The following is a 24,740-nucleotide window of genomic DNA, read 5'->3' on the forward strand; positions in this document are numbered from 1 at the left end:
TCCCACTTCTGGAGAGGGGTGTCCTAGGGGCTTCTCCCTCCTCTCACTCTAGGTAGCGAAAAACAGGACGGGAAACGGTTGCCTGGACAGGCGTGCAACCCTCCAGGACCCCCAGGGGCAAAGGGCCACGCTGGGGACCCGGCGGCGGACCCGCCCCAAGGAGGGACCTCCCCGACTGGGCCCGGGCCGCGGGTCCTCTGCGGCGCCGGAGGCCGGAACAATAGCGCGGGGGGCGGGGCGGGGTGGGGGCGGGGCGCTCAGCCGGGCGCCGCCCCCGGCCCGCCCCCAGCGCTCGCAAACCCGCTCTCACACTGACTCCCACCCGCCGCCCGCCCAGGCACTGCCCGCGGGAGCCGCCGCCGCCGCCGCGCCCGCCATGGACGTCCGCCTGTACCCCTCGGCGCCCGCGGTGGGCGCGCGGCCCGGGGCCGAGCCCGCCGGCCTGGCGCACCTGGACTATTACCACTGCGGCAAGGTAGGCGGGGGCCGGGTGGGGGCCCAGGCGGGCGGGGCCGGCCCGCGCCTTCGGACCCCGCGCGGGGGCCAGAGCGTCCCGGGCTGTAGCACCCGCAGGAGTCATCTGGCGCCGGCACTCTCGGGGACACATGGGAGCAGTTGCTGGAGGTGCCCACGCGCAGGGACACGCACACCTCAGCCCCGCCGACGGGCACTCGCCACTCACACTCACACCCCGAGTTGTTCGGATCACAGGCAGAAGTCCCTGACAGTCACTCACATGATGACACAGTGACACTCATACTCATCCACGTCCCCTTGACAGCTTCACATTCATTCACAAGCTGACACACCGTGACCCACCGTCACACACAGACAGCCATGCAACCTTACACGGTCTTACCGTCCCACACAAGTCACCGACAGTCATCTATACACAATGGCACGCGGTCACTCGCCCACGTACACTGTCACACCGCCACATACAAGTCACCCATTCCCCACCACTACTGTGCCACACACTCTGTTACAAGCCCCCATCCGCTGTCACACCCAGTCACAACTGGGGGCAGTCACACAAAGAAGTCGCTCCGACAGTCATACGCTTGCACTCACAGTGACCCATACAGGCGCACACTGTCACATACAACCACCCCTTGGACGGTAAACCTCAGACGCAGTAATCGCTCTCACGGTCACACAGTCACAGGCGGTCACCCAGGGACAGCTACAGCCCCCTCACTGCCCCTCCCCCACCTCGGTCATCCACACTCGCGCGACTGGGTTTAACTTAGGCGTCGCCGCGCACTAAGTGGGCCGTTTACTAATTGGCCGTCACTGCTTGGCGGGACCTCGGATTCCGAGTTGGCAATGGCCAATCGAGGCCTGTCCCCTCCCGGGAACGGTGAGCGGGAGTTCCTCCAGGCTGGGGCTGCAGTGAGGGACACCGCCCACCCCTTTCCCAGACTGCAGCCCCCACCCCCAGCCAGGTCCCTGCTGCTCTGCGCCGGGCTCGATGGAAGCTCGCGTTCCTGGAACTCAGGACAGGAGGCGTCCAAACCCCACTCCCCACGCCGAGCCCAGCTCGGAACCCTTAGGTGCACCTGCGCCGTCCGCGTCTCTTCCTTCGCCCGGGAGGGAACTTTCAAACTTAGTTAGGAGCCGGACGGTCGGTGCGTCCACCCGTGGGTGCGTCGGTCCGGATCGGCTGGAGCCGAGAGCAGCTTTTCGTCACTCGGAGCCCGGATTGAACCGAGCGCGTGGGTTTCCCCGCGTCCCTGGCGCAGACGCGCGGGCTCGGTGGCTCTGCCTGGTGAGTGCGCGTCGGGTGGTTGGATCCGCGGCCTTCTCGGGGTCTCAACCCTACCCCACTGGCTTTTCACCGAGCTCCGTGCTGTGGGGATGCTGCGGCAAGGGGCGTCCCCGCGCGGAACACGGGGCCTCCGGGGCTGGGCCTCTGAGTGGGTTCTCGGGCCCCGGGGAGCAGCTTCTGGAGTCTCCGGACAGGGAGTTGACCCCGGACAGGGAGTGGGGTCCCGAGGCACCAGGGCCTAAGCCGGCGTGGGGGCGGGGTTGGGCGGCAAGTGAGGTCTCGAGGAGGATGGGGGTGATTATCTTTTGTCCGGTGGCCGGCAAAGTTAGGAGCTGAAGAGGGGTATGGCGCCCTCGAGAGAAGGCAGGTTCTGGGGCTGCTTCCAGTCTGATGGAGGGAAAATTGATTAAAAGTAGCAAGTGAAGTCTTCAAGGGAGAAGACCGTTGGGTGTGGGGGCAGCTGCTCTGTCTTCTGCCCTTGGCTTTGTTATTTTTTAAAATATGAAGTCAGCAAGGCTCCAGCCTTTGATTGGTGATTTTTGCCTCAAAATCTGGGTGGATGGATGCCCCTCCGTTGGGGAGAGCTCCTTTTGGGGGTGGTGTTTCTGTAAGCCCCATCAGAGTAGGGCAGTCCCATGTGGGAGCCTTTGGGTGGTGGCACTCAGCGGAGGCCCCTGCTTTATTCTGTTGCTCTGTAAAGCTCTGACTCAGCACCAAGGACCGTTGTGAAACCCTGGGTGGGGAGGGAATGCACAGGGAATGAGAAGCTGGTGATTCTGGTTTCTGTCTGTGATTTAGGACCCTTGCCTGGGCCAGAGCTGAAGGTGTGTCCAGATGGAGGAGAGTGGCCAGCTGGACCACTAAGATAGGTGAAAGAAAGGTCCGACCTTGCACTTGGATATAAGACAAGCTTCTCAATCCTTCAGGCTTGTGGTGGGGCAAGGCAGGGGAAGTCACTAGGCTCAGCTAAGAGTGAGTCAGAGGCCTCTTGGTAGCAGATCCCAAGTGGACAGTGACCTTCATTGGTGGTAGTTGGAGTGTGTGTGTTATGAGGGGTTTGGGGATAGAAATGCCCATACTCCATCCTTATAGCTGATCATTATCAGAACTGGACGGGAAACTGAGGCCTGAGGTGCAGCAGTGACTGCACTTGGTGCCTACAGGTTGGGCTGCATAACTACATTGGAGGCTGGGTCCCTGGAGTCCAGACAAGAGGCTTGTCCCCACAGGAACCTAGGCCTGAGAAACACAAGGGCAAGCATTTGCCCAAGTGATGCCGGACAATCACTGCAGTTGACCTGGAAGGGCCCTTGGAGACCGTTCCCTTGGTGACTGTCCCCTTAGCGATCCTCTGCACAGAGATTCTAACCTCTTTAAACCAAAGTCATGAGCAGTGTCTTTTCTCTCGGTGTCTTTTGTTTGAGAAAATACACAATGGCAAAAAGCTGCTATGGTTTCATTTTTGCTTTGAAATAGATGTGTATTTTATTAATCACAATATTAGCATGCATTTGAAAAATAGATTATTAGATATGAGGCAGGCAAATTACTTATTTCATGAATAACAGTGCTGGTGAGCACAGATGTTTGTGGTCCTGCGGTCCCCAGGATCTGTAGCTCCATGCTGGGAACCACTGATCCCCACCTTTTTCCTTGCTCACAGAAGGGGAAACTGAGTCATGGAGTAGTGTACTCAGAGGTTACATAGCAAGCAAAGAGCAAAGCTGAAGCCTGAACCCAAGTTCCTTAATTCCCAGTTTAACACTCATCTGGCCTCCCTACAAGTCTGTGTCATAGTTTGGGGGTTAGGGGTTTGTGACATCCTTCCTAGGGTAACTGTGAACACCTGTCATTCAGATTTTGGCAGGGCACTTTACCAGGCTGGGGCGTTGCCTGCGGCTTCCCACTCTACTCTGGCAGACCATTGGTTTGGGCAAACCTGGGTTTAAAACTCCATCTGTGGCTTTGTGACCTAGGGCGAATGATTTCTTAGCTCATTTTTAATTGGGATATGATTTACATACGATAAAATGCAAATTTTAAGCGTATAGTTCCATGAGTTTTTATGGTAAACACCATCCCAATCCAGGATATAGAATATTTCTATAACCCTAGAAAGTTCCCTCATACTCCTTTCTAGTCAACACTCCTTTCACCAGAGGAAACTACTTATCTGACTTCAGTATACTAAGTATGTTTAAGTTGTAAAACTTCATAGTCAGTATATATATCATTGTGTCTGGCTTCTTTTTGCTCAACGCAATGTCTCTGAGATTCATTGTGTTGTGTATATCTGTAGTTTATTCCATTTTATTGCTAAGTAATATTAACTGTATGATAAAGCACAATTGGTTTATCTGTTCACCTGCTGATGGACATTTGGTTAGTTTCCAGACTGGGGCTATTATAAATGAAACTGCTGTGAACATTCTTATACAGGCCTTTATGTGGGTGGGGCAAGTTATGTAATATCTCAGAGCCTCAGTTTCCTATTGAGGACAACACTGCCTAGTTTGAGAGGGTTAAGTGAGGTGATGTAGGCTAGCACAGTTCTTGTCACATACAAGCTACTAATTACATAATAATGGTATCAGCCACCTGGAACCTATTCCGGTAAGAGGCTTATCATCTCTGTTCCAAGCATCTATCATCACTGGTCCAAACATCCATCAAGGCCAACGTGGGTACCACTTTCTCCATGAAGTGCTCCATGGCCAACCACCTTCTTTCTTCCTCTAGGCTCTCCCAAAACTGATACTGTATGGGATGTGGCATGTTTTGCCATCCATCATTCAATCAACAAACAGTTATTGAGTACCTCTTTATGCTAGGCCACCGATACTACAGCAATGAACAAAAGTGACTCAAATTGCTGCCTTCTGGATCTCATATATTAGTATGAGAATTCATAAATATATGGGTAAAATCAATGATATTATGACTGATGACAATACAACTATGGAGAAAATGAAGCAGGGAACAGGGTTAAGGGTGCCAAGGCTAGGCTCGGGTTTGCAGTGTTAAGTGAGGAGGTTGGGGAAGGCCTTGTGGTCTAGACCAGTAGTTCTCAAATTTCTGTACACATTAAGAATCATCTGGCAAGATTTTAAAACCAGATTCCTGGGCTCCATCCCCAGAGATTATGATTCAGTTGGTCTGGACTGGGGCCCTGAGAACCTGTATGCCTAATGAGCTCCCAGCTGATGCTTCTGCTTGCTGGTCCAGTGACCACACTGTGTGTAGCAGTGGTTTGGCTGTTTGTGTACAGGTTTCTGTGGGCTCCCAGTGGGCAGGAACCGTGCCCAGCACCTGGCACAGTGCCTGACCCATAATTACTCAGGAAATTATGTGCTGGTGGGTGAATGATTCAACTCTCCACCCACAGAGCTCTGGGCACAGCATCTTGTACATGGATGGGATCTAGACAGGCTTGGTTATGAATGATTGGAGTCTCCTTGTGATGAAAATCTATGGTGTGGGAGTTGCTATTCCCACCTCATCCAGGCTTGAGATGCATGAGGCCTGCTCAGCATCCCTGCTGGATGAGGTCCCCACAGTTTCTTTGTACAGAGACACAGGTGGCTGTGTGTGGGTCCTGTGGAAGGAGCCGTGGGTCAGGTGAGCTCTGAGCTGAGATGGCTGGTCCCTGGGAACTCTGGAAGGATGCCTGCATCTCTGTTAAGAAGCTCTTCTTCACTTTCCACCCAAATGTGTTCCCTAAAGCCCCTCCTCCAGCCTATCCCAAAGAGTCCTCTAGGACCGTGCTTCGGCACCTTACCAATGTCAGGAGAGGCAGCCCAGGGCTGACACTGCTGCCCCCAGTCCACTGGGTGACTGAGCATGACAGTGCCCTTCTCTGGGCCTCTGTTTCCCTCTGTGCAAAGGGAAAGCAAATCAGTGACCATCAACCTAGTGAGATGGGGAGCTGTGCTGTGAAAATACAACAAAATAAAGGCTGGTCATATCCTTTATAACTGTAGAGTGCGGTGTACCCAGCAAAGATAAGGATGATTCTTTTTGAGATGATGAACGCTTATATGCTTCAGAGGGCAGGAACTACTGTGTCTACCTTTACTCTTGTGTTCCCAGAGCTGGCCTGGCACATAGGTGCTCAATAAATATTTACTGAATGAATGAGTGAATAAATGAATTTAGGGATGGCCTGTTGTCCCCCGTGGCTTGAGAAACTTAGTATGTGTTTTGTTCTTATAATCTGAAGACTGTCGTGAGCACATCAAGTCCAGGACAGGGCAGGGACAAGCGTCTTTTGGCCAACATGTCTTTCCTCGAGGGCCTTCCCTGACAGGAGACCCTGGGGACAGAGCCCAGCAGGGGAGCAGCCAGTTAGCCAGGAGGAGCTGCTCTGAGTCTGCGCATGCAGGACAAGACTCCACGCCACAGCTTTGTCCCAAGGATTCCCCTGCAGTGTGACCCTTCGTGTGATTCTGTAGGGCCGTCTGTTTTGCATCTCTGATTTCCTAGACAGTCTCAGGATATGACGGTAGCATAGGTTCTGGAGCCCAGCAGACCTGGGTTTGATTGCTGCCTTACCATCATCGGCACAGGCTGTGCTTCTGTCTCCTCATCTGCAAAATGGGCACATCACTTTCCCCCATATGTGTGGGGTTGCCTGCCAGGAGGGTTGGAGATCAGGCATATACGACATTCAGCCCCAGCAGGAAATGCATTCATTTCTCTTCACAAAGAGCAGCACAATTGAAAGTAAAAATGTGAGGGAGACCTAGTTTCAGCTCAGGCTGCTGAAGGATAGGCCATCCCCACAGTGCAGGGGGAGAGTTTTCCTAGCATCAGGCATTGCCATGCCTTGGTCTCTGGATCGAATTTTCCTGGGGCTCCTGGTTTGAAGAGGGCTTCTGTTGGACTGTTCAGGATCGTGAATTGACAGGGAGCTGCTCATTTCCTCTGTGTCTTTCTGTTTCTCTCTTGAATCTGTGTGGGAGGGGAGGTGGGCTTAGGAGGCAGAGAAGACTGGTTCACATCGCGGCTGCACCATTCACTGGCGTGGGCTGGTGACCTTGTTTAAGCCTCGTTTATGGCTTCCGGTCTCAGTTTTCTCATCTGTACAAGGGACAGTAATGCCTTCCTCATATTGTTGCTAGGAAGCTTGGATTAATGTAGAAGATATGGAAGTTCCCTTTAATCTAGAACGGCGTTTCCCAACCTCGGCACGTTTACACTTTAGATCTGGTAATTCTCTGTTGTGGATGTTGTCCCATGCGTTACAGGATGTTTTGCAGCATCCCTGGTCCCCACCAACTATATGCCAATAGCATCCCCTCTCTCATCATGACAACCCCAAATGTCTCCAGATGTTGCTGAGAATCCCCTGGGGGAAAAAAGCCACCCCTATTTGAGAATCATTGATCCAGAAAGTGTGATGCAGGTAAACTAGAAGATGATGATGACGATGAGAGTGGAAGAGCTTTAGGGCTCGTGCTTCCTGTTTAGTATTTTAGCTCTGCGTCTCCCCATTAGTAAATCCCGTATGCACGTGGTTGACAGTCATCTTATTTACATAGACCAAAAACCTACATAGTGATTTTTCAGCATGGTTTGGGAGCAGCAGTTAAAACATATGGTAAGTAATTATTAACTTAATGAATTGTGGTAAATTGCAATTTTATATCTTAGTGAAAACATGTTGTATAACACAGGACAATAAATTCTGATCAATTATCCTGAAGCTTAAACTTGCTACCAGACAATTGCGATTCCTGGTACCTGCTGGAGTGAGCAACAAGGTTGTAGTTTTTCAGTATGTACTTACCTATTTACTGCTGGGTTTCTCAGGTGTTCGACAGGTTTTTGAGTGCCCACTGTGTGCTGGGAACTTCAGCCCTGTCTTGAAGGCTCAACGACTCAACAGGAAACTCACCTTTACTTGAGGAAAGGCTGTGTGGGTCTATAATATACTGGCTAAAAATGCAGAGTCATAATTAAATATATAATTATTTGGAAAAGTGACAATGCCAGGGGTGTCAGAAGGCTTCACACGGGGCAGAGTCTTATAGGAAATGCCAGCGGCTACACTGGGGTTGAGTGTTGAGTGGTGGGAGGGTGTTTTAGGTAGAGGGAACAGCCATTCCAAGGTGGCTTGGAGGGTGGTTTGGGGACACTATCAGCCTAAGGCAAGGAGGCCCGCCTACGGAAGAGCTGGAACACCAGCACCGATCATCATAAAGCGTGTGGCAGCTCAGCCAGCTGGGTTTTAAGTGGAGGAGTGCCTGGGAGCCAGAGGGATTGTGCAGAGTATGAGATGTTTTCCCTTTCTGGATTCAGACCATTGTCAGCAGCTGTCTCGTGGTCTTCTGCAGATGGGAAAGTTTTATGACTTCCCCCAGTAGTCAGGGATGCTCTGCTTCTCAATCTTTAGTGCAACAGAATCACCTGGAGGGCCATTAAAACACAGATTGTTGGGCGCCACTCCCAGAGTTCTGATTCAGTAGGTCTGGGGATGAAGGGGCCGAAAATGCGCACTGCTAACAAGTTGATGATGCCAGTGTTGCTGGTCTGGGAAGTGCACTTGGAGAACATGGCTCTAGAATAGAATACAGGTGAGTTTCCTCACCTTGGCCTAGGGCAATAGAGATGTACTTCTGGCCTGGGGCATGTAGTCCTGGCTGAGATGTGGGTAGGTGTCCCAGAGACTCCTGTCTTCTTCAGGCCTCTGATAGGTCATGGGGGAGCCCCCATCTTGGAGAAAATCCTACACTGGGTTCCTTGGACACAGACTCTGAAATGGGGAGTTGCCTGTGGAAAGTTTATTTGGGGAGATGTTCTCAGGAAGTGCACTTCTAAGGGATTGAGGGAAGCATGATTGGGCAGAAGGAGACAGTGGCCCAGAATATGGTTACTGATGAAAGCCAACCCACAGGGAGCACTGGAGCTGGCCCCGCTCTTCAGAGCTGTCCCACACTACGGCCAGGGGGCTGCCCATGCTTTCGATTCTTGTACCATCCAGTCATTTGCTGCAGGAAGTCCCCTCATCATTCCCAGTGGCAGAGAGCAGTTCCCAGTGGGGGCTATAGCTGTCACCCAGCCACTGATATTTCTAGCAGTTGGAGGACAGATGCATAGAAAGGAGAGCACCACTGTGTCCATTTCGAGAGATGCATCTTGGAGAGAAAACTCACCTTTACCTTGGTTCCCAAGAGATCAAGGGCCACCTTGTCGATGGTCTAGAATGACTTGGAGTCACTCGCTGACGTTCCTTCTTCATCTTACGATGTGAGTAAGAGCTGCAGGGTAACTGCTTCTTAGGTCCGAGTGGGGTGAAGAAAAATCGTAATTAGTGGAATTTCTGGGGCCCCAGGAGATTCTCTTACACATTCCAGGTTGGATTCCAACGTTCCTGTGCTGAGATGTCACGCATTTCCCCGTGTGGTGGGGAGAATGCCAGATTGATACCTGAGGAGCTTCTGGAATATGCTTCAGGGAGTCACCCCTGAGCAGGGGACTATGGCCTTCTCTTGGGGCTGGAGTACCGTCACGCTCTTCAAAGAGAGGCTCTTTGCCCTGCTACCACCTGGATGTAGGTCGGTGTCCATGGCTTTGCCTTTCTCCATTCCCTTCTCCTTCTCTGAGCTCCCAGAAAGCTCAGAAGCAAATGAGCGGGTCACTTATTGCCATAACATAGGATATCGGGGTGTACCTTTTGCTCGTTCACTCCCTTCCGATTTCATTTCACTGTTCTATCATTTTCTCCCTTTATCTTGAGTCCTGTCGTTCTTTATTTTAAAAATTGTTTTCACTGTCTGTAAAATACACAGAACTATATTAGACTCTAAAGGAAAACAATGAGGGTCTAGGAGAGAGGAGAGGTAAAAAGTATGTGCTCCATCCACCCTCTTGAACAAAAAGTTCCCTCTCGTTGATTTTTATTTTTAAAATTTGTGCGATTTTTTATGGAGAAAAGTCGGGTAGAAATAAGCACAAATGATTCTCTGAGCATTTTATCACATCTCAGGCTTATTTACATACCATCTCATTAAGTCTTCGTAAGAACTATGCTAGGCACAGGTGTCCCCATTTTGTGGATGAGTTCCAAGTAAACAAGTTAAAAAAGGCGGCAGAGGAGCTGGTCGGGAGAACGGGGGTCAGACTGTGCTCTTCCTGCGCCTCTGGCCTGCAGCTTCCAAGGTGCCAGGATCCCCACCCTCTGCAGGGATGGAAGAGTGGGTCAGCTTGCCCTTGTTTTTACTGTTGGTGCATTGGCTCTTCTTGGGGTCCAGAGGGTTCCCAGATGGGCCGCCTGCCTTGGTTTTCGACTTCAAACGTCATATGCTAATAAATGCCTTCACATTATAGCTTATTAAAATGTGCTTATCTCAAAGTTGGGCCTAATTTGCAAGAATGATTTAGAAACTTGTTGGAAATGATTCCAACTCAGTAGCATCACCCAGGGTCAATCTCATGCATAAATTCTCTTGTTCTATTGTGCTGCATTTCAACTTGAACTGAACTTGATAATGTGGGAGATGAACTCTGAGCCTTTTGTTGCTTATTTATTCTGCAAATTTTTGTTGTGTACCTCTTGGGCGCTACCTATATTCTTTAAAAAGTTCCCTCTACTCCACGCCCCCCATGCTTTTTCTGTTCTATAAGTCTATCTGAGCTATAAGTTCATTTTTATGGAAAACCAGAGAGCAAATTCAAATGTGACTTCTGAGTTCAATGGAAGTGCCTGAGTTCATATCCTGGCACTTACAAGCTGTGTGACTTTGAACCTGTCACTTAACCTCATTGAGTCCCTGTTTTCTCACATAACCACACTTGCATCTCAGGTTGTGGTGAGGCCTCTGGGAGATCAAGTAAGTCATCCATCCCCTCTCTCATTTTTCCTGCCAGACGCTATTCAGATCATCGAGGCCCCTTGTAGGACAGCGAGTATAGGCTCCATCCCAGAATTTTATGTCTTTTATAAATAATAGAGTCTAAAGAGCTTTCTAGTTCAGAATAGGTGTAGTGGTTTGGGTTGGGGTGGTCTCTTTTCTCTCCTGTATCAGTTCCCTTTTGTCTCATCGCAGGTCCCACAGAGACTCTTTAAGATTCAATTAAACATTCAGACTCACAAAGCTCAGACAGGTGACACTTGGTACCTGTCTCCTAGAAGGAGTTGGGACAGAAACCACCACCTGCCAGCAGGGCACATGATCTGCAGGTGTAGTTCTTGCGGTAGCCCAGGGAGGTGGCTGGGAGCGCTTCTCTTTGCTAAGTACCCCCTCTGCCACCCCAGGTTCTATTTCAGGTGCCAACTCCTTCAAGACCCACAATGGGTGGGTTTGGAAGCCACCCTAGCTTAGAATAAGCCACCAAACCTTATTCCCCCAAAGACTCATATCTCTTGTCACAGTTTCATAGTCTTCACTTCAAGCATCTCTGCCAGGGACTTGTCGGTTTCAAGAGTCACTGCACTCAGAACAACCTAAAGCATGGCTTCTTTATCAGATGTTTATAATTTATTTATAGGTCCTTCCACGGGTCATTTTTTATCATAAGCAGAGTTGCCTACTTACATAGTTAACATCCTAACTTTGACAGGTTTCCAGGGGAGTTATACTAGATCATTAACAAAGGTGAAATTCTCTTGCAAAAGGGAAAAGAGTTTGCTTAACTTTTTACCCACATTCACATCCAATTTCCCCTAAGGAGTGGTACTTTTCAGCCTCTTTTGGAAGGATGAATGAAGCCCTTGGTATGTTTTGTAATATTTTTCATATGAGTATACATTTTCCGATTGATGCATATAAGACACACACACAAACTCTGGCCAAGAGATATGCTTTTGAGTCATATTGGCCTGGGGTCAAATCCTGGCTTTGCAACTTATTAAGAATTCATTTATTCATTTATTCATTCCTTCAGCCATCCAAAGAACATGCACTGCCTGTTGTCTACAGGGCTTTGTGGTAGATGCCAGGCAAGGACAGGTTACTAAGACCTGGTCCTTGCTCTTGAGAAGCCACTGTCTTATTAGACAGACAGGCAAAACTAAACAATTCCAAATAAGTATGGGACCACCATGCCAGGTTGGGGGTAGTCAGGGAAGTCTTCTCAGAGGAGGGGACACCTGGCTGTGCTTGAAGGAAAATTGGTCATGTGAAGAAGGTAGAGAAAAGCATTCCAGGTAGAAGGAACAGCATGTGCAAAGGCGTAGAAAGAGATGAGAGTGTTAAGGGATGAGGCCGGAGAGGGCAGCACAGGCATTTGGAAAGCTCCCGAATATCACTGGACCTCAATTTCCTCATCCACAAAATGGGATGAACAGTGCTTACCTGTTTATGAAATTAAAAAAGATAACAATGAATATGTAAGCACCTGGGATGGTTAATTTTAATTCCCGTTCCACATCTGTCAAGGGATGCCTGAGAGCCAGGCTTTGATTTTAAATGAGACGGGGAAAAAATACCGAGGGGCCTGGCCACCCACCTGTGCAGTGCAAGCGTTTCCTCTCATGGCTCCTCCGTTAGTCACCTAGCCTCTCTTTCGGATGGAGCGCTAAATGTTTGCACGCTGTCTCGGATTATGTCTCACAGTATCAGTGAAGCACATAATTGTGTTTTCTTAATGGCTCGACATTAACAATAAGCCACGACCCTGTTAAGGCAGTCTCCGGGACAATTTTCCATCTGCCAACACCACGCGTCTGTCTGCTGTCAACATATCCTGTCATTTTGCTGCTTCGTCTTGCTTTTCTCCAAGGTGGCCACCTCCCACCTACCAGCTGGGAATGCTTAGCTTGTGGAGAGATTTATTATCCAGCGACCACAAGTCACACATCAGGATGAGCTAAGGAGCCATCCTGGCCATGATCGAGATCTTTCTGATGTATAAATTGCATCCTGTCATTTCTCTGGGCAAAACTGCTCAATGGCTTGGAGAACTCTCACCGACCCATCGGACCTCTGCTTAAACCCTTTCAGTGGCTTCCCCTGGTGTGTAGATAACATCAGCTCCCTTTTCTGGCCCCTAGGTTCTTGCAGGATCCAGCCCCTGCTTTTCCAGCCTGACTGAGGGCCGTGCTGGGGTGATGGTGTTGAACAAAGCCAGCCTCCCCTGTTGATTTCAGTCTAGCCCCCAGCCCTTCTAGTCGTTTCTCAGACACTCCCCCTCCCCTCCCTTTTTTGCCTGAGGATTTTGCATATGTTCTTCCCTTTGCCTGGAATGGTCTTGCCTTCTTCTCCACAGACCTGGCTCCTGCTTAGCCTGGTCTCAGCTTTATCCTCACTTTCTCAGAGACTCTCACCCCCTCATCTGTGCAGTTACCCATTATTCCCTATCATAGCTTCTAGTGTATTCCCCCGCACCCCGCCATTGCATGATATATCTGTGAGTATCTGTTCTACCATCAGCTCAGTAAGCTTTCGAACCACCGAAGTCATGTTGTTTTCTCCATCACTTAGTCCCAGCACCTTAGCACGGTGTCTGCCATGTAGCAGGCGCTCAATAAAAAGTTATTGAAAGAATGAATGAATCAATGTGGTAGTTGTATTTTCCAGAGATGGCCACCGTAACATATCCTGGGCTGTGTTCCCAGGAATAATTCGCTCACCCGCTCTGGACCTCACTTACTTGGACATTGTTGCCAGGAGGCTTAAACACATCAATGTGAGAAACACAGTGTCTAGGGCCTGCAAGCGCTAATAAATGTGAATTCCCATTGGAATAACATGCCATCCTCACCTCCAGTCCACCCTGAGGAAGAAAGTCGAAATGGGAGTCAAGAGGGGTGACATTCGAAATCCTCATTCTTACAGTTTTTAATCAATGTTTGACTCTCTCGGACAAGGACTGGCAGACATCATCACCCTGTTTTAACCTACTTCTTGTCTCCCTGTGGGTGATGACCTTGCCATTTACAGGAGGAAGGTGTCACTCCTGGTCGCTTGGGTTGGGGTATCTGGGGGCACAGCCAGTGTGGCCTTTGGAGATAACGAATCTCTCTCTAGCCCATGGGAATGTTTCTGTTGAGCAGGCAGGACTTTTTGGTGACTTCTCTTCAAATTCGTCACCCCTTCCTTTTTATTAAACTATAAATTATCAAGACTATATTACCTGCCCACAAGTTTAGGAAACGAGGAGAAATTACCTGCTACTATCCCCCAGGCAGACTCAAGAACAGTTTTATTTGGACACTTTTCCTTCTTAATATTCAATGCTGAGAATCCTCCGCCCCAGCCCCCTCCTCCCGGAAGTCCTTTTCCTATCTTTCTCTTTTCCCTTCTAACATGAATAATTTACCTATTCATTATGATTGTTGTTTATGTCCCACCCCCACCCACCAGCACATCAGCTTCGCAAGGGTGGGGCTTTGCTGTTTGCTCATGGATGTGTCTATTGGAGCAACTCTAACCGCTGTGCCTCTCATGTCTGCATTCCCCACCTATCCGAAAACACTTATGTACATGTCTTTTAAATTTCTGCTCAAGTGTCACCTCCTCCGGGAGGCCTTCGCTGCTCTCCTCTGTGCCACTGTCCTTGCCCTTCCAACACCTGGAACACCATACGCTCCCCGAGAGCTGGGGTGCAGTCTGTCCCCAAGAGATGGGGCCTTGAAGGTCATGTCCAGGAGCTTGGACTTTGTCTCAAAGGTGGTGAGAGTTGAGGCGCGTTGCATTTTAGAAGAATCTTTGTGGCTGTCTTATGGAGAAGACCTTGGGTAGGGGCAAAAGTGGATGTAGGACAACAGCTGGGAAATGATTACTACGGTTTAGGAGAAGATTGATAACGATTCTGGGCTGCAGTATCCAATATGGTAGCCGCTAGCCACATGTGGCGATTTAAATTTAAAATCAAATCAAATCAAATTTTGTCCCTCGGTCACACTAGCCGTATTTCCTGTGCTCTGTAGCCACTGTGGTAGCCCCTCCAGGGCACTAGAGATATAGAACTTCCCCGTCATTGCAGAAAGCTCTGTTGGCCCATTCCAGCCTGGACTGTAGTTGTTGGGGTGGAACGGAGAGACGTGGAGGGGTCTGGAGATATTAGGAGGTAGCGTATATGAGATTTAGGGATGGGTTGTATGTGGGGTGTTATAGAGAAGGGGTGTCAAGGGCGAGACCCAGGCTGTTGGCTATGGGCCAACGTAGAACTCCTGGGTCAAAGGAGAGAGCATTTTTATAGCTCTTAATTCAGGTTGTCATGCCATTTTTCAAAAGGGTCACGGAGAGCATGTTCACCGAGAGCATGAGAAAGTGTCCATTCTATCGCACCCTCCAGGCACGGCTTATTATCTTTTGAACAGCCTTCAAGTGTGTATATACTTCTTGCCAAATCTGCTTTCATTTAGGGTCTAACATGTGGACCATGAGATCTTTGTGATCAGGGAATTATATGTATATTAATGCAGATTTCAATAAAAAGAGTTATGTTTGCCATGGTGGTACAGTCTGATGCTGTTTAAATGCCTTTGGTAATATCTTCAATCAGATGGCAAATAGAAAACAGGAAAGTTCGTAATAAAAAATGAATTAGGGCGATTAGCAAAAGGTGAACCGCTTCCCTCCGCAGGCGACAGGCAGAGTTGACCGAGCTTTGCAGGGTGCCTCCTGTCCAAACACGTGTCTGGATTATTGCAGACTCCTAGGCTGGCCCTAGGGTCTGCTCAGCACATAGGACTTGGTTATTGCATTTAGCTTTGCAAAGGTCATGGACATCCCCTGGGAGGGGGCTCCGAGGGACTCACACCCTGGGGTAAGCTAGAGTGGGGCCTCTTGAAGAGGGGTTTCTGACTCAGGGCAGGCCAGCAGCTGCTGCTTCCCAGGTAGAGACATCAGTGGCCTCGCTCCCCCTCCCAACATCCTCTGAGGCCCTGGCAATCCCATCCACCCCTCTTTCCAGCATCTTCCCCAGGGGGGAACCTTTCCTAGCTGTCTGGTGTTGGGGTAGGGTCCTTTAAAAAGGAGGTAGAGGCACAGGCTTTAACTGACTAATGCAAACACTGGGACTGATTCCTGTGGCATCAGAGAAACAGAATTCTGGTAACTGAGTTAGGTGTTCAGTGTTGGAGCTCAAACCAGAACAAACGGAACGTCCACCTCGGTAATGCTGGAGCTTACACTCCTCAGGGCTGGACCATGGAGTTCACCCCAACCGTGGTCAGGGTGGTTATGTCCATCCCAGCTGGCTCACCTCCACAGTCAATGGTCGGGGTTGTGTGACACCCATGTTAGCTCTTTGATTGTCACAACAGATGGACCTACCTTAAGCCAGCACTTCTCCAACTTCATCGTGCATGCGAATCAGACAGGGTCTGACTCTGTAGGTCTGGGGTGGGGGTCAGAGATTTTGCTTTTCTGACAAGGTCCAGATGATGCTGAGGGCTGGTCAGTGGAGCACGATTTGAGAACTGAGACCTTTGCATCTTGCTTGTGTGCGGCTGAGGACAGTGCGGGGACCTCAGCGACTGCACCATCAGAGCGTAGCAAGCACATCTCTTTACCAGGCCCCGGATGTCCAGGAAGCTGTCTTCCCCAGAATAAACAGACACCATGGCAACCGGGATGTACACGTGCGCCAGCAGCCCATCCCACTGCCCATGGCCAGGACAAAGGCCTGCTACAGATGCCCACCAGATGACCACCCACGGGGACCCCCTTAGCCCTCCCTTCTTGCCTGAGGTCGAACTGAGACGCTCTTTGGGTTTCTACTCAACTTCGAATTTTATTATTTAGTTTTATTTCTCAGTCCTGTCCCGGAAATTCTGTCTTGAATGAGATAAGTTGGAACAAACCTCCCCGCCCTCCTCCTCCCTCTGTTATCTCCTGAGTGCTGCCTTGGAAGGAGCTGCCAGGATTCTGCTCGAGGCTCACACCGAAACGGCGGGAAATCTCGGGGAATCAGGGCATGGGGCCAGTGGGCTCTGCAGTCTCCACAGACGTTCAGTGACATGATGGCATGAATACCCCATTTTCCAGAGACACTTACTCTCACCCAAGGGTCACAGCTAGTCAGTGGCAGAGCTGAGATTCACACTCATGTCTTCATGCTTCGGAACTCATGTCCACACTGCCTTTGGCTGAACTGGGGGCTCAGGTGCCAGTGGGGTAGGCAAGAGCACACTTGTCAGCTCTCCATGTGGTGCAGCTGGCCTGCAATGCCTGCCCCCAGCAGAGAGAGGTCTGGGGTGGAGGGGCAGCTGAGGTGGTCTTGGTGAGTGGCAAGGTTTTCCAGTCTGTATTTCTGACTGGCAACCTCCTTGTGGATCTGTGGCAGGAGTGGACTTGTGTTCTTGTTTCTAGAATCACGGCCTTGCCTTGGCTGGAATTTGAGAGTGAGGCTTCCTAGAACCCCTGGCTTCTCCCTCAGTGTCTGCAACTATACAGACTGCACAGTCAAAGCCCAAACTCTTGGCTCTTGGAACCTCAGGTCTTTATCTATAAAATGAGGGACACGGTGACACATTTGACAGCATCGTGGTAGTGAACATGGATGATAGGGACCAGAACCTTAGTTTCAGTCCTGTCTGTGACGCTAGCTGTGTACATCTAAGGAGTTACTTAACCTCTCCGTGCCTCAGTTTTCTCCTCTGTAAAATGAGGATAATAATTGCACCTACCTAATAGGATTGTCATGAGAACCAATATATATAAACACAGGAAACAGTGCCTGGGCTACTATTAGTCTACCTCATGGAGTTGTTGGGAAGCCAGTTTGAATGGAGCAGGGCCTGCTGTGCTCGGCAGGAAGCAAATGCTCAGAAACTGTTTGCTTTTCGATTGAGGAGGGGAGGAAGGAGATGGGGTCGCAGGGAGAGCACTGCGATAGACAGACCACTGGGCTGGCTGTGGGAACTTGGGCCACCCAGCTAACCTGTCTGAGTCCCACTTTTGGTGGTTGCTGGTTTATTTTTGGTCATTCATTCACAAGAACACATACAAAGACATGAAATTACATATAATGCATTACAAAATGAGAGCCGAGGCAAGTATAAAATTGAACCAATTCTAGGTAGAAAATGAGAACAGATATGTTGATCTTATAGTTATTGATATTGGCCTGTAAATCTGGCTCTGGGCTTCCTGGCAGACAAGTGAAAAGGGAAATAGATTTATTCCATAATTTCTTTGTTCGGGGTAAGAGGCTTGGCAGCTTCTCACGGAAAGCACATTCTTAACTGGCATTTGGAGCTAAAAGAAATTTATTGTACCAGCCTCATGGAAGTTCTCAGACCTCAGTTTCCCCAGATGCAAAAAAGGGGGATGAACCTTGCTTTCTTGGCTCTCTGGCTGATCACAGGGATTGGGTGGGTATAAATTACCTGGTGCATGCCTGGTGTGTAGTGAGCACCGGAGGGCATGGTTCTCATCACTCTGCTCTGTCATAGCTACCTCCTCTCAGTTTCTGAGGAAAAGCTGAAGTCAGCACAAAGTCAGCCCAAACATGCCCAGCTGTGCCGAGAGTACAGTTCTGCTGTCAGAAGCCAGCGTGGCCGGCTGGGCACAGGTGGGGTGGCGCGGGGCGTTGTGTGTGTGCGGTGGAAGCTGCTTAATAATAGGACAGATGCCAAGGCCAATGGGGCACTTTGACAAAATGAGACTGGCACATGGCATTGTGCATAAGCCCCATAAACAAGTAGCGGGGTTGGAGGACAAGTTTAGGGCCCATTTAGGGGGGCATCTCTGCAGTCAGACGTAAGGTTGAATTCTGGGAGGGCCGTGGAGGCAACGTGGGGGATGGGAGGTGATTATGGAGGATAGAGAGAGGCAGTGTTCAGTGTATCCACGGGTGTGTAGCGTGACCCTTTGGTGGTCAGCGTTTTCAGGGAGAAGTCACATGGGATTAAGCAACCATGATGTCCCAGTGGGCGTAAGGATCCCCATGAGGCACCTTAGAGGTGCGAAGTGGCTTCAGTCACTTCCCTTGGGTAAGATTTGTTTAATAGAAGCTTAGAGCTTCTCAGCACTTACAGGTGCTGACGGGGGCATCACAATATTGTGAAATTAAGCAGCAAAGCTGACTTCATTACCAGTTTACCTGGCGAGGAGGCAGCTGCCTTAGTTAGCACCGATGGTTGGGTATGACAGAGCTAAAATTGAACTTGGCAATTACCGCTCGTGAGCGGTTCTCGGTGCTGTGAAAGGAAGGTTCCATGGAAATCAACCCTGGTAATCACAGGGTTTAAAATTAGTCAGTTACTATTAAGGTTGCTCTGTCAGCATATGCTTCAGGGTGATGCAGGGAAGCGGGGTGGAAACTTGGGTTTTGACTGTCTTGAGTTTCTTTGTGTTCACCTGCACCAACTTTTTAATTGATTTTTTTTAAGTTAGTTCCAGGACGAAGGTTTGAGATGTCCGTGTTAATGTCATGGGCAGGGTGGCCGTTTGAATGCTAGCTCCTTTAAAAGTCCTTTTCTTTTTATTTGCATGAACTCGCACCTCTTTCTCAGCTTTCCAAACACCTTCCTGTCTCCCCTTGGGGTGTTCACATGAAGAACTCAGCTTTTGGTTAATTCCTCCTTGTTCCAGAGGAAGGAATGATGTACATTATTGAAGGTTTCTGAGCCTTCTGTGGAATTATTTTCATTAAGCCTTGGCTAGAAAATGTCAACAACCCAAGAATATTGTCCCCATTTTACAGATAAAGACGGTGAGGGGCTGGTGTGCACTTGGCTGCTGGTGCAGAGAGAGTCAGACAAAAGGCAATGATTGTACAGATTCGATTCTAAGTTGGCCTTGGGTGTATGCACTGACCCCTGAGAATGAGAAGATGGAAACTCAAGTCAACTCATTGTTTTGAGCCTTAGTTTCCTCATCTGTAAAATGGGATCTTGTGCCAGGAAGGTTTGAGGATTGCATGAGATAATCCAAGCACAGTACAACCTCAGCACAGGTGCCTGTTGTTATTAACCGTGATATTTATTGTCCACCTACTTTGTGCCAGGCACAGGACCAGACCGGACCAGACCCTCTACATAGGTGATGGCTGCTTTTTTTTTTTTTCACTTTTTAAAATCAGACTTTATTCTTTGGGCATTTTTCTGGCCTTCTATAGTTTTGACATATAAGTTATTCACGATACATCTTTCTAAACATTTATCTGAATATAGACAGACTTATACAAATGCAAAACCCCAAGAGTTACAATATTGGAGTCTTAAGTATATGCAGGCTCAGAGAGGGTGTCACTTTGTCCAGGTCCTCTCAGCAAGTATGGAGGAGGGCCAGGATTCCAACTCAGAGGCAGTCTGACCCCCCAAACCTGGCAGCTGTCCCTGTCCCTCCGTCCGGGCACAATTGAACATCAAGAAAACAAGGCAGTCTGGATGAGCTACCTCTATGGCAGAGAAGAGAGAAGCATTAAAGCAGAAATATCTTTTCCAAAAGGCTGCGGCTCTTTCACAGGAAGCTGAGTCATCTCTTTGTTTTGAACCATAACCACCGAGCTGCCTCAAAATCCGAAAAATTAAAATAAAACTAAAAAAACGCTGACTTCCATCAAGGTGCCGCGGCCCCTCCCTGGCTTCTCCCCAGAAGGAGTTGAGCAGAGGGTCTGTGGAGCTGGGACCCCCGCCCCCCCCACGCCCGCCTGCACTGGGTACCTGGGCCCAAATAGTGCAAAATGAAGAATCTCACACACTGGAGTTTGCCCTACTGCCTCGGTTATCCAGCCTGCCAGGTGGGTGCACTGCCCCAGCCCTGCCTGCCCCGTGAGGCTGGCTTTCTCAGGGTGAGTGAGTCATGGTGGAGAAGCTGCTCTGTCAGTATACACCTGTGACAACACAATCACCAGCCCAGAATGCCTCCTTCCAGGACATGTGGCAAGATCAAGTTCAGAATCTTCTGTCTTCAGGCTCATCTCCCACAGACTCCCTTTCCTGCACATGGCGGCATTCAGTAAGTGATGGAGAATGAAGAGACTCCTTGCACTTATCCCATATTGTCCCACCTCTGCCTCCGAATATGCTTCCTCCCTTCTCAATATCCCCAAACTCTGCCCCTCCTTCACATCCCAGCTCAAATGATACCTTTTCCGTGAAGCCCTCACTCAGCCAATGGCCCTGGGGCCTGTAGTTGTGAGCACTGTCTCCCTTACATCGTAATTTCTCACCTCCATGCTCGAGCTTGGAGGACTTTGATGGCAAGGACACTGTCCTGTTCACACATTGCCCTGGCATCGGTAACTGTGCCCTGCATGGAAGAGAGAATAGGCAGAGGGAACAGAAAATCCTTGTTGAGTGAATGAATGAATAAAAGATAATTGAAGGAATTTTACCTCTACACTTTCTCTGTGATAGTTAATACCTTTTACTTATCAGAGTTTCTGGTTTCCAATCTGCAAGTTTAATATTCAACGAGCAATATGGGCCTCTTTCTATATCAGTAAATGCTAATCATTTTCATGGATGCATAGTATTCCACCATGCAGAGGGCTGTGGTTTATTTAACCAATTCCCATCAATAAGTTTTATTGTCATTTCCATCTTCTTATAAATAATATTGTAATGAAGAAATAAATGTCCATGTGAATTTGGGCCTAGAAAGTCTTTTTCCATCTTAAGCTTATGTAAGTATTCATGGATAGTGTTTTCTAGCAACCTTCCAGCTTTGTGTATGTGTTGCCAAATATTCAGTGTGTCTGAAATTTTCATCCATCTTTCTATCACAGTGCAAAATCCTCATCTCCCTTTCCTTCAGACAAGCTCCATGTGCTTGGATCTCGGCCTTGGATCTACGGATCGTGTATACTTCCTATTCATTGAGCACCTACTGTGTGTTAGGCTCTGTGCTAGGAGCTGGGTCCCAAAGACGCAATCAAGGAGCTCACAGCCTAGAGAGGAAGACGAACAATAAACAGAGAAATAAAAACCATCAAAACAAACAACCAGGAACCATCCGTTAGAGCAGTGGGCCATGAAGAAAATAATTCAGTTGTGGGTCAGATCAGGGGAGCCCTCTCTGGGTGAAGAAAGGAGATCTTTGAGTGGGACACGAAGAACGAGAAGTCAATTGCATGAAGATCTAGGAAAGCACATCCCAGGCGGAGGGAACAGCATGAGAAAGGTACAGAGGCACAGAAGCAAGACTTCTTCCTTTCTGGAGCCTTTTCTCATCACTGCGCCCCGCCAAAACAGCCATGCTAGGTATCGACCTCCTTTATCACATGACATTTGCTATTTCCCAGGCTCTTCTCTCTGTCACGTAGGTTAATATTGTTACAGGTAACAGGATGGTTCCCCAGAACTCCTCTCGCTCCATTTTGGATGCTCTCAGCTCTGTGACGCTTCCGAAGCAGCCTCTGGTGTTTCTGAAATGTCCAAAAGATTAAAATTGGTTGAATAGTACCCAGAGGGCATGGCACTTAATAGGTACCATCATCCCCATTTTACAGATGAAGAAACGGAGGCTCGGGGAAGTTAACCATTTCGGCAGGCAGAGCTAGGATCTGAACCCAGTTCTATCTTATTCCAATGTCTGCCTTCTTCATGGAGCCTTAGTTTAGCCGCACCTGTGTGAGAGCAAAGGACACTGCTGGGGGATCCACAGTTCCAGCACTGTCCCAAGCCCGATCCAGCCTTGGGGTGGGTGACCTTGGCCCTTGGCTAAGAGAACTGGGAAGGAACCAGGGGAGGCTCTTATGTTTTTGTTTTAAATTACAAATGTAATACATACTTGTGGGAAAATTTTTTTTTAAATGAAACAAGACAAGAAGGAAAAAAGCAACTGAAAATACCTCCTTCTCCTACACCCAGGAGAACTATTAACAGTTTGGCACCTTTTACAGTGCATATCCCAACACACACAGAGTTACTGTTTTTATGAAAATGGGATCATGCCCTTGACTTTCTCCCAAACAGTTCCAAGTCAGCAGCTATAGACTTTCCTCATTCCATCATATTCCATAGATGGATGTGTTTCAATCCACTTTACCCAAGCTGGTTTTAGATATTTAGCTTGCCTTTAATTCTTCTCTGTAATAAACAGTGCATGCCCACGGGCATGTATTGTGCATACAAGTACAGGTATTTCTGCAGGAAGAATGCTCAGAAGTCTAATTGCTGAATGAAAAGCATGCAAGTTTCACACCTTGACAGGTGCTGCCAAACTGCCTTCAGGAAGCCCTTCCAGTTCAACACCCACTCCCAAGGCAGTTGCATGAGTGGGGAAGGCTCTTAAGCCACCAGTGATGCTGAGCTGGGCTATATATCTGGGCTGCCTCCCCCTTGCCCTCCCTGAGAACTGGCATGGAGACCGCTGCCAGGAGCTCCGAACACATGGGCCCAAATTGGGATAAAAGATGGATTTTGATAAAAGAGGTTAAATAACAGGTTTTTCCATTTCACCTTACAGGAATGGGATGGGGGGTGGGGGTGCTGGGCCTCCAGCCAATAGAGGACCAAGAGTTGTCAGGAGGCTTATAAAGCTTGCTATTTCTGGCATTTTTTTCTCTTTCTCTGCTGATTATGCAGCAGAATCGCAGAGAGGCTGTCGCGGGTGCGTTCTCTCGCTGCCTGGGCTTCTGTGGAATGAGACTCAGGCTCCTTCTACTTGCAAGACGGTGGTGCATTGCAGGTGTGTTTCAGCAGAAGGTAAGCAGTGGATGCCTGCTGCCTCCTGGGATGGAGGTGCTTAGGCCATCGCTGCGGGGTAAAGACAGACGATGCCTGAGTGGGGGCAGGCAGGGACCTGGACTGGTGCTTGTCATATTGTAGGATGAAGATGTTTTGGAAGGTCCAGGAGGCCTGCCATTGGCAGCTCCTTCTTGAAAAGGAATTCTAGAAGTGACTGGGATTGGCCCCTGGAGAGCAGGGTCTTGGTGGCCAGAGCATCATAGGTGCCCAGAATGCTCAGGGAACTTTTGATTGTTCATTCATTCATTCATTCATTCATCCATTAGCATACTCAGCAGTAGGCCTGGCCAGGTGTGGGTGGGGAGTCTTGCCCACTCAGAAGCAATGGTGGGATTAGCCCGTGGCATGGTAGGAACCCAGAAAATACCTGGGTGAGGAGTGGGAAGGGTCTTTCAAGGCAGGAAGGGTGAGGAGTAGCTGAGAAATGTCACCAGGAACAAGTTCGAGCTGCCTCATGCATTGGATTTTGGAGTTTGTGGAATCAATAAAAATTCCTCCCTAAATTTGGTGAGTGCCAATTTTTCTTTTGTCCACCAAGAATATTGAAAAATAACCAGTTTAGATCTCCATTCACCGTTTTCGTAGAAGAAAGGACAGCAAAATGTGAGGAAGGATGTTATCACAGATTTAAGGGCGAACACATCCACACGTAATGGATGGCAGATTTTGAATGCAGGGACCTAACATTAATGGCATGTCCCAGCTGTCCCTAGTCTTTGTGATGGGAGTTGGCCGAGTTGGGGGCGGGGCTTATTGCAGTTGACAGGGCTGCACCCAGCTGTGCGGGAGGCCTGACCTCTTCTGGTGCTCTGAATTATCACAGTTGTTGTTGAAAATCTGGCTTCATGCACGTGTGTCCCAGAAATGGAAACCACCCACTCACGCCTGCTTTTCCTCCCTTGAAATATCCCAGGTGAACCAAGAGAGACCAAGACACAGGAGCTTCTGTGTCCCCTGTGTGATCTCCACTTTCTCCACACTGGGTCTAAGAGCAAGAGGCCACAGGTCCCCAGTCTGCTGGGGAAGGCTTTGGAGCCAGCCAGCCATTGAGGAAATAACTATTTAGTGCCTACTGTGTACCAGGGTCTGGGTTCAGTGCTAGTGTCAAATCTTAGTTCTGCTCTGAATACAATCCGTGACTAGGGCAAGCTTCCTGAGCCTTGCAAGTCTCACTGTCCTCATCCATAAAATGGGGACACTGATATCTCCTTCCGTGTGTTGTAATAATTGTGCGTTGTGTGTGTACATATACACACGCACATACACACAGCCTAACAGTGCCTAGTATGTAGTAGGACCTCCATAATGTTGAGAGAATGAATGAATGAACAAATGACCCAGAATATCCAGTTCTGCTTGGGAGGAGGGCTTCATGGCTCACAC

The 24,740-nt window shown here is 49.1% G+C and overlaps 1 protein-coding gene across 2 annotated transcripts in view; it reads left to right on the plus strand.

Moving 5' to 3' along the window:
* The first annotated feature begins 334 nt into the window (after positions 1-334).
* The window catches only part of TOX2 (TOX high mobility group box family member 2), a 120,813-nt gene continuing 96,407 nt past the window's right edge, over positions 335-24,740 (plus strand). For both annotated transcript variants that reach the window (XM_039864378.1, XM_039864379.1), the window contains exon 1: positions 335-475. In XM_039864378.1, the coding sequence (XP_039720312.1) occupies positions 377-475 (99 nt within the window). In that variant the 5' untranslated portion in view covers positions 335-376. The remainder of the gene's footprint in view (positions 476-24,740) is intronic.

This window comes from Pteropus medius, unplaced genomic scaffold (genome assembly GCF_902729225.1).
Source record: "Pteropus medius unplaced genomic scaffold, Ma_sr-lr_union100, whole genome shotgun sequence".
Taxonomy (NCBI): Eukaryota; Metazoa; Chordata; class Mammalia; order Chiroptera; family Pteropodidae; genus Pteropus; species Pteropus medius.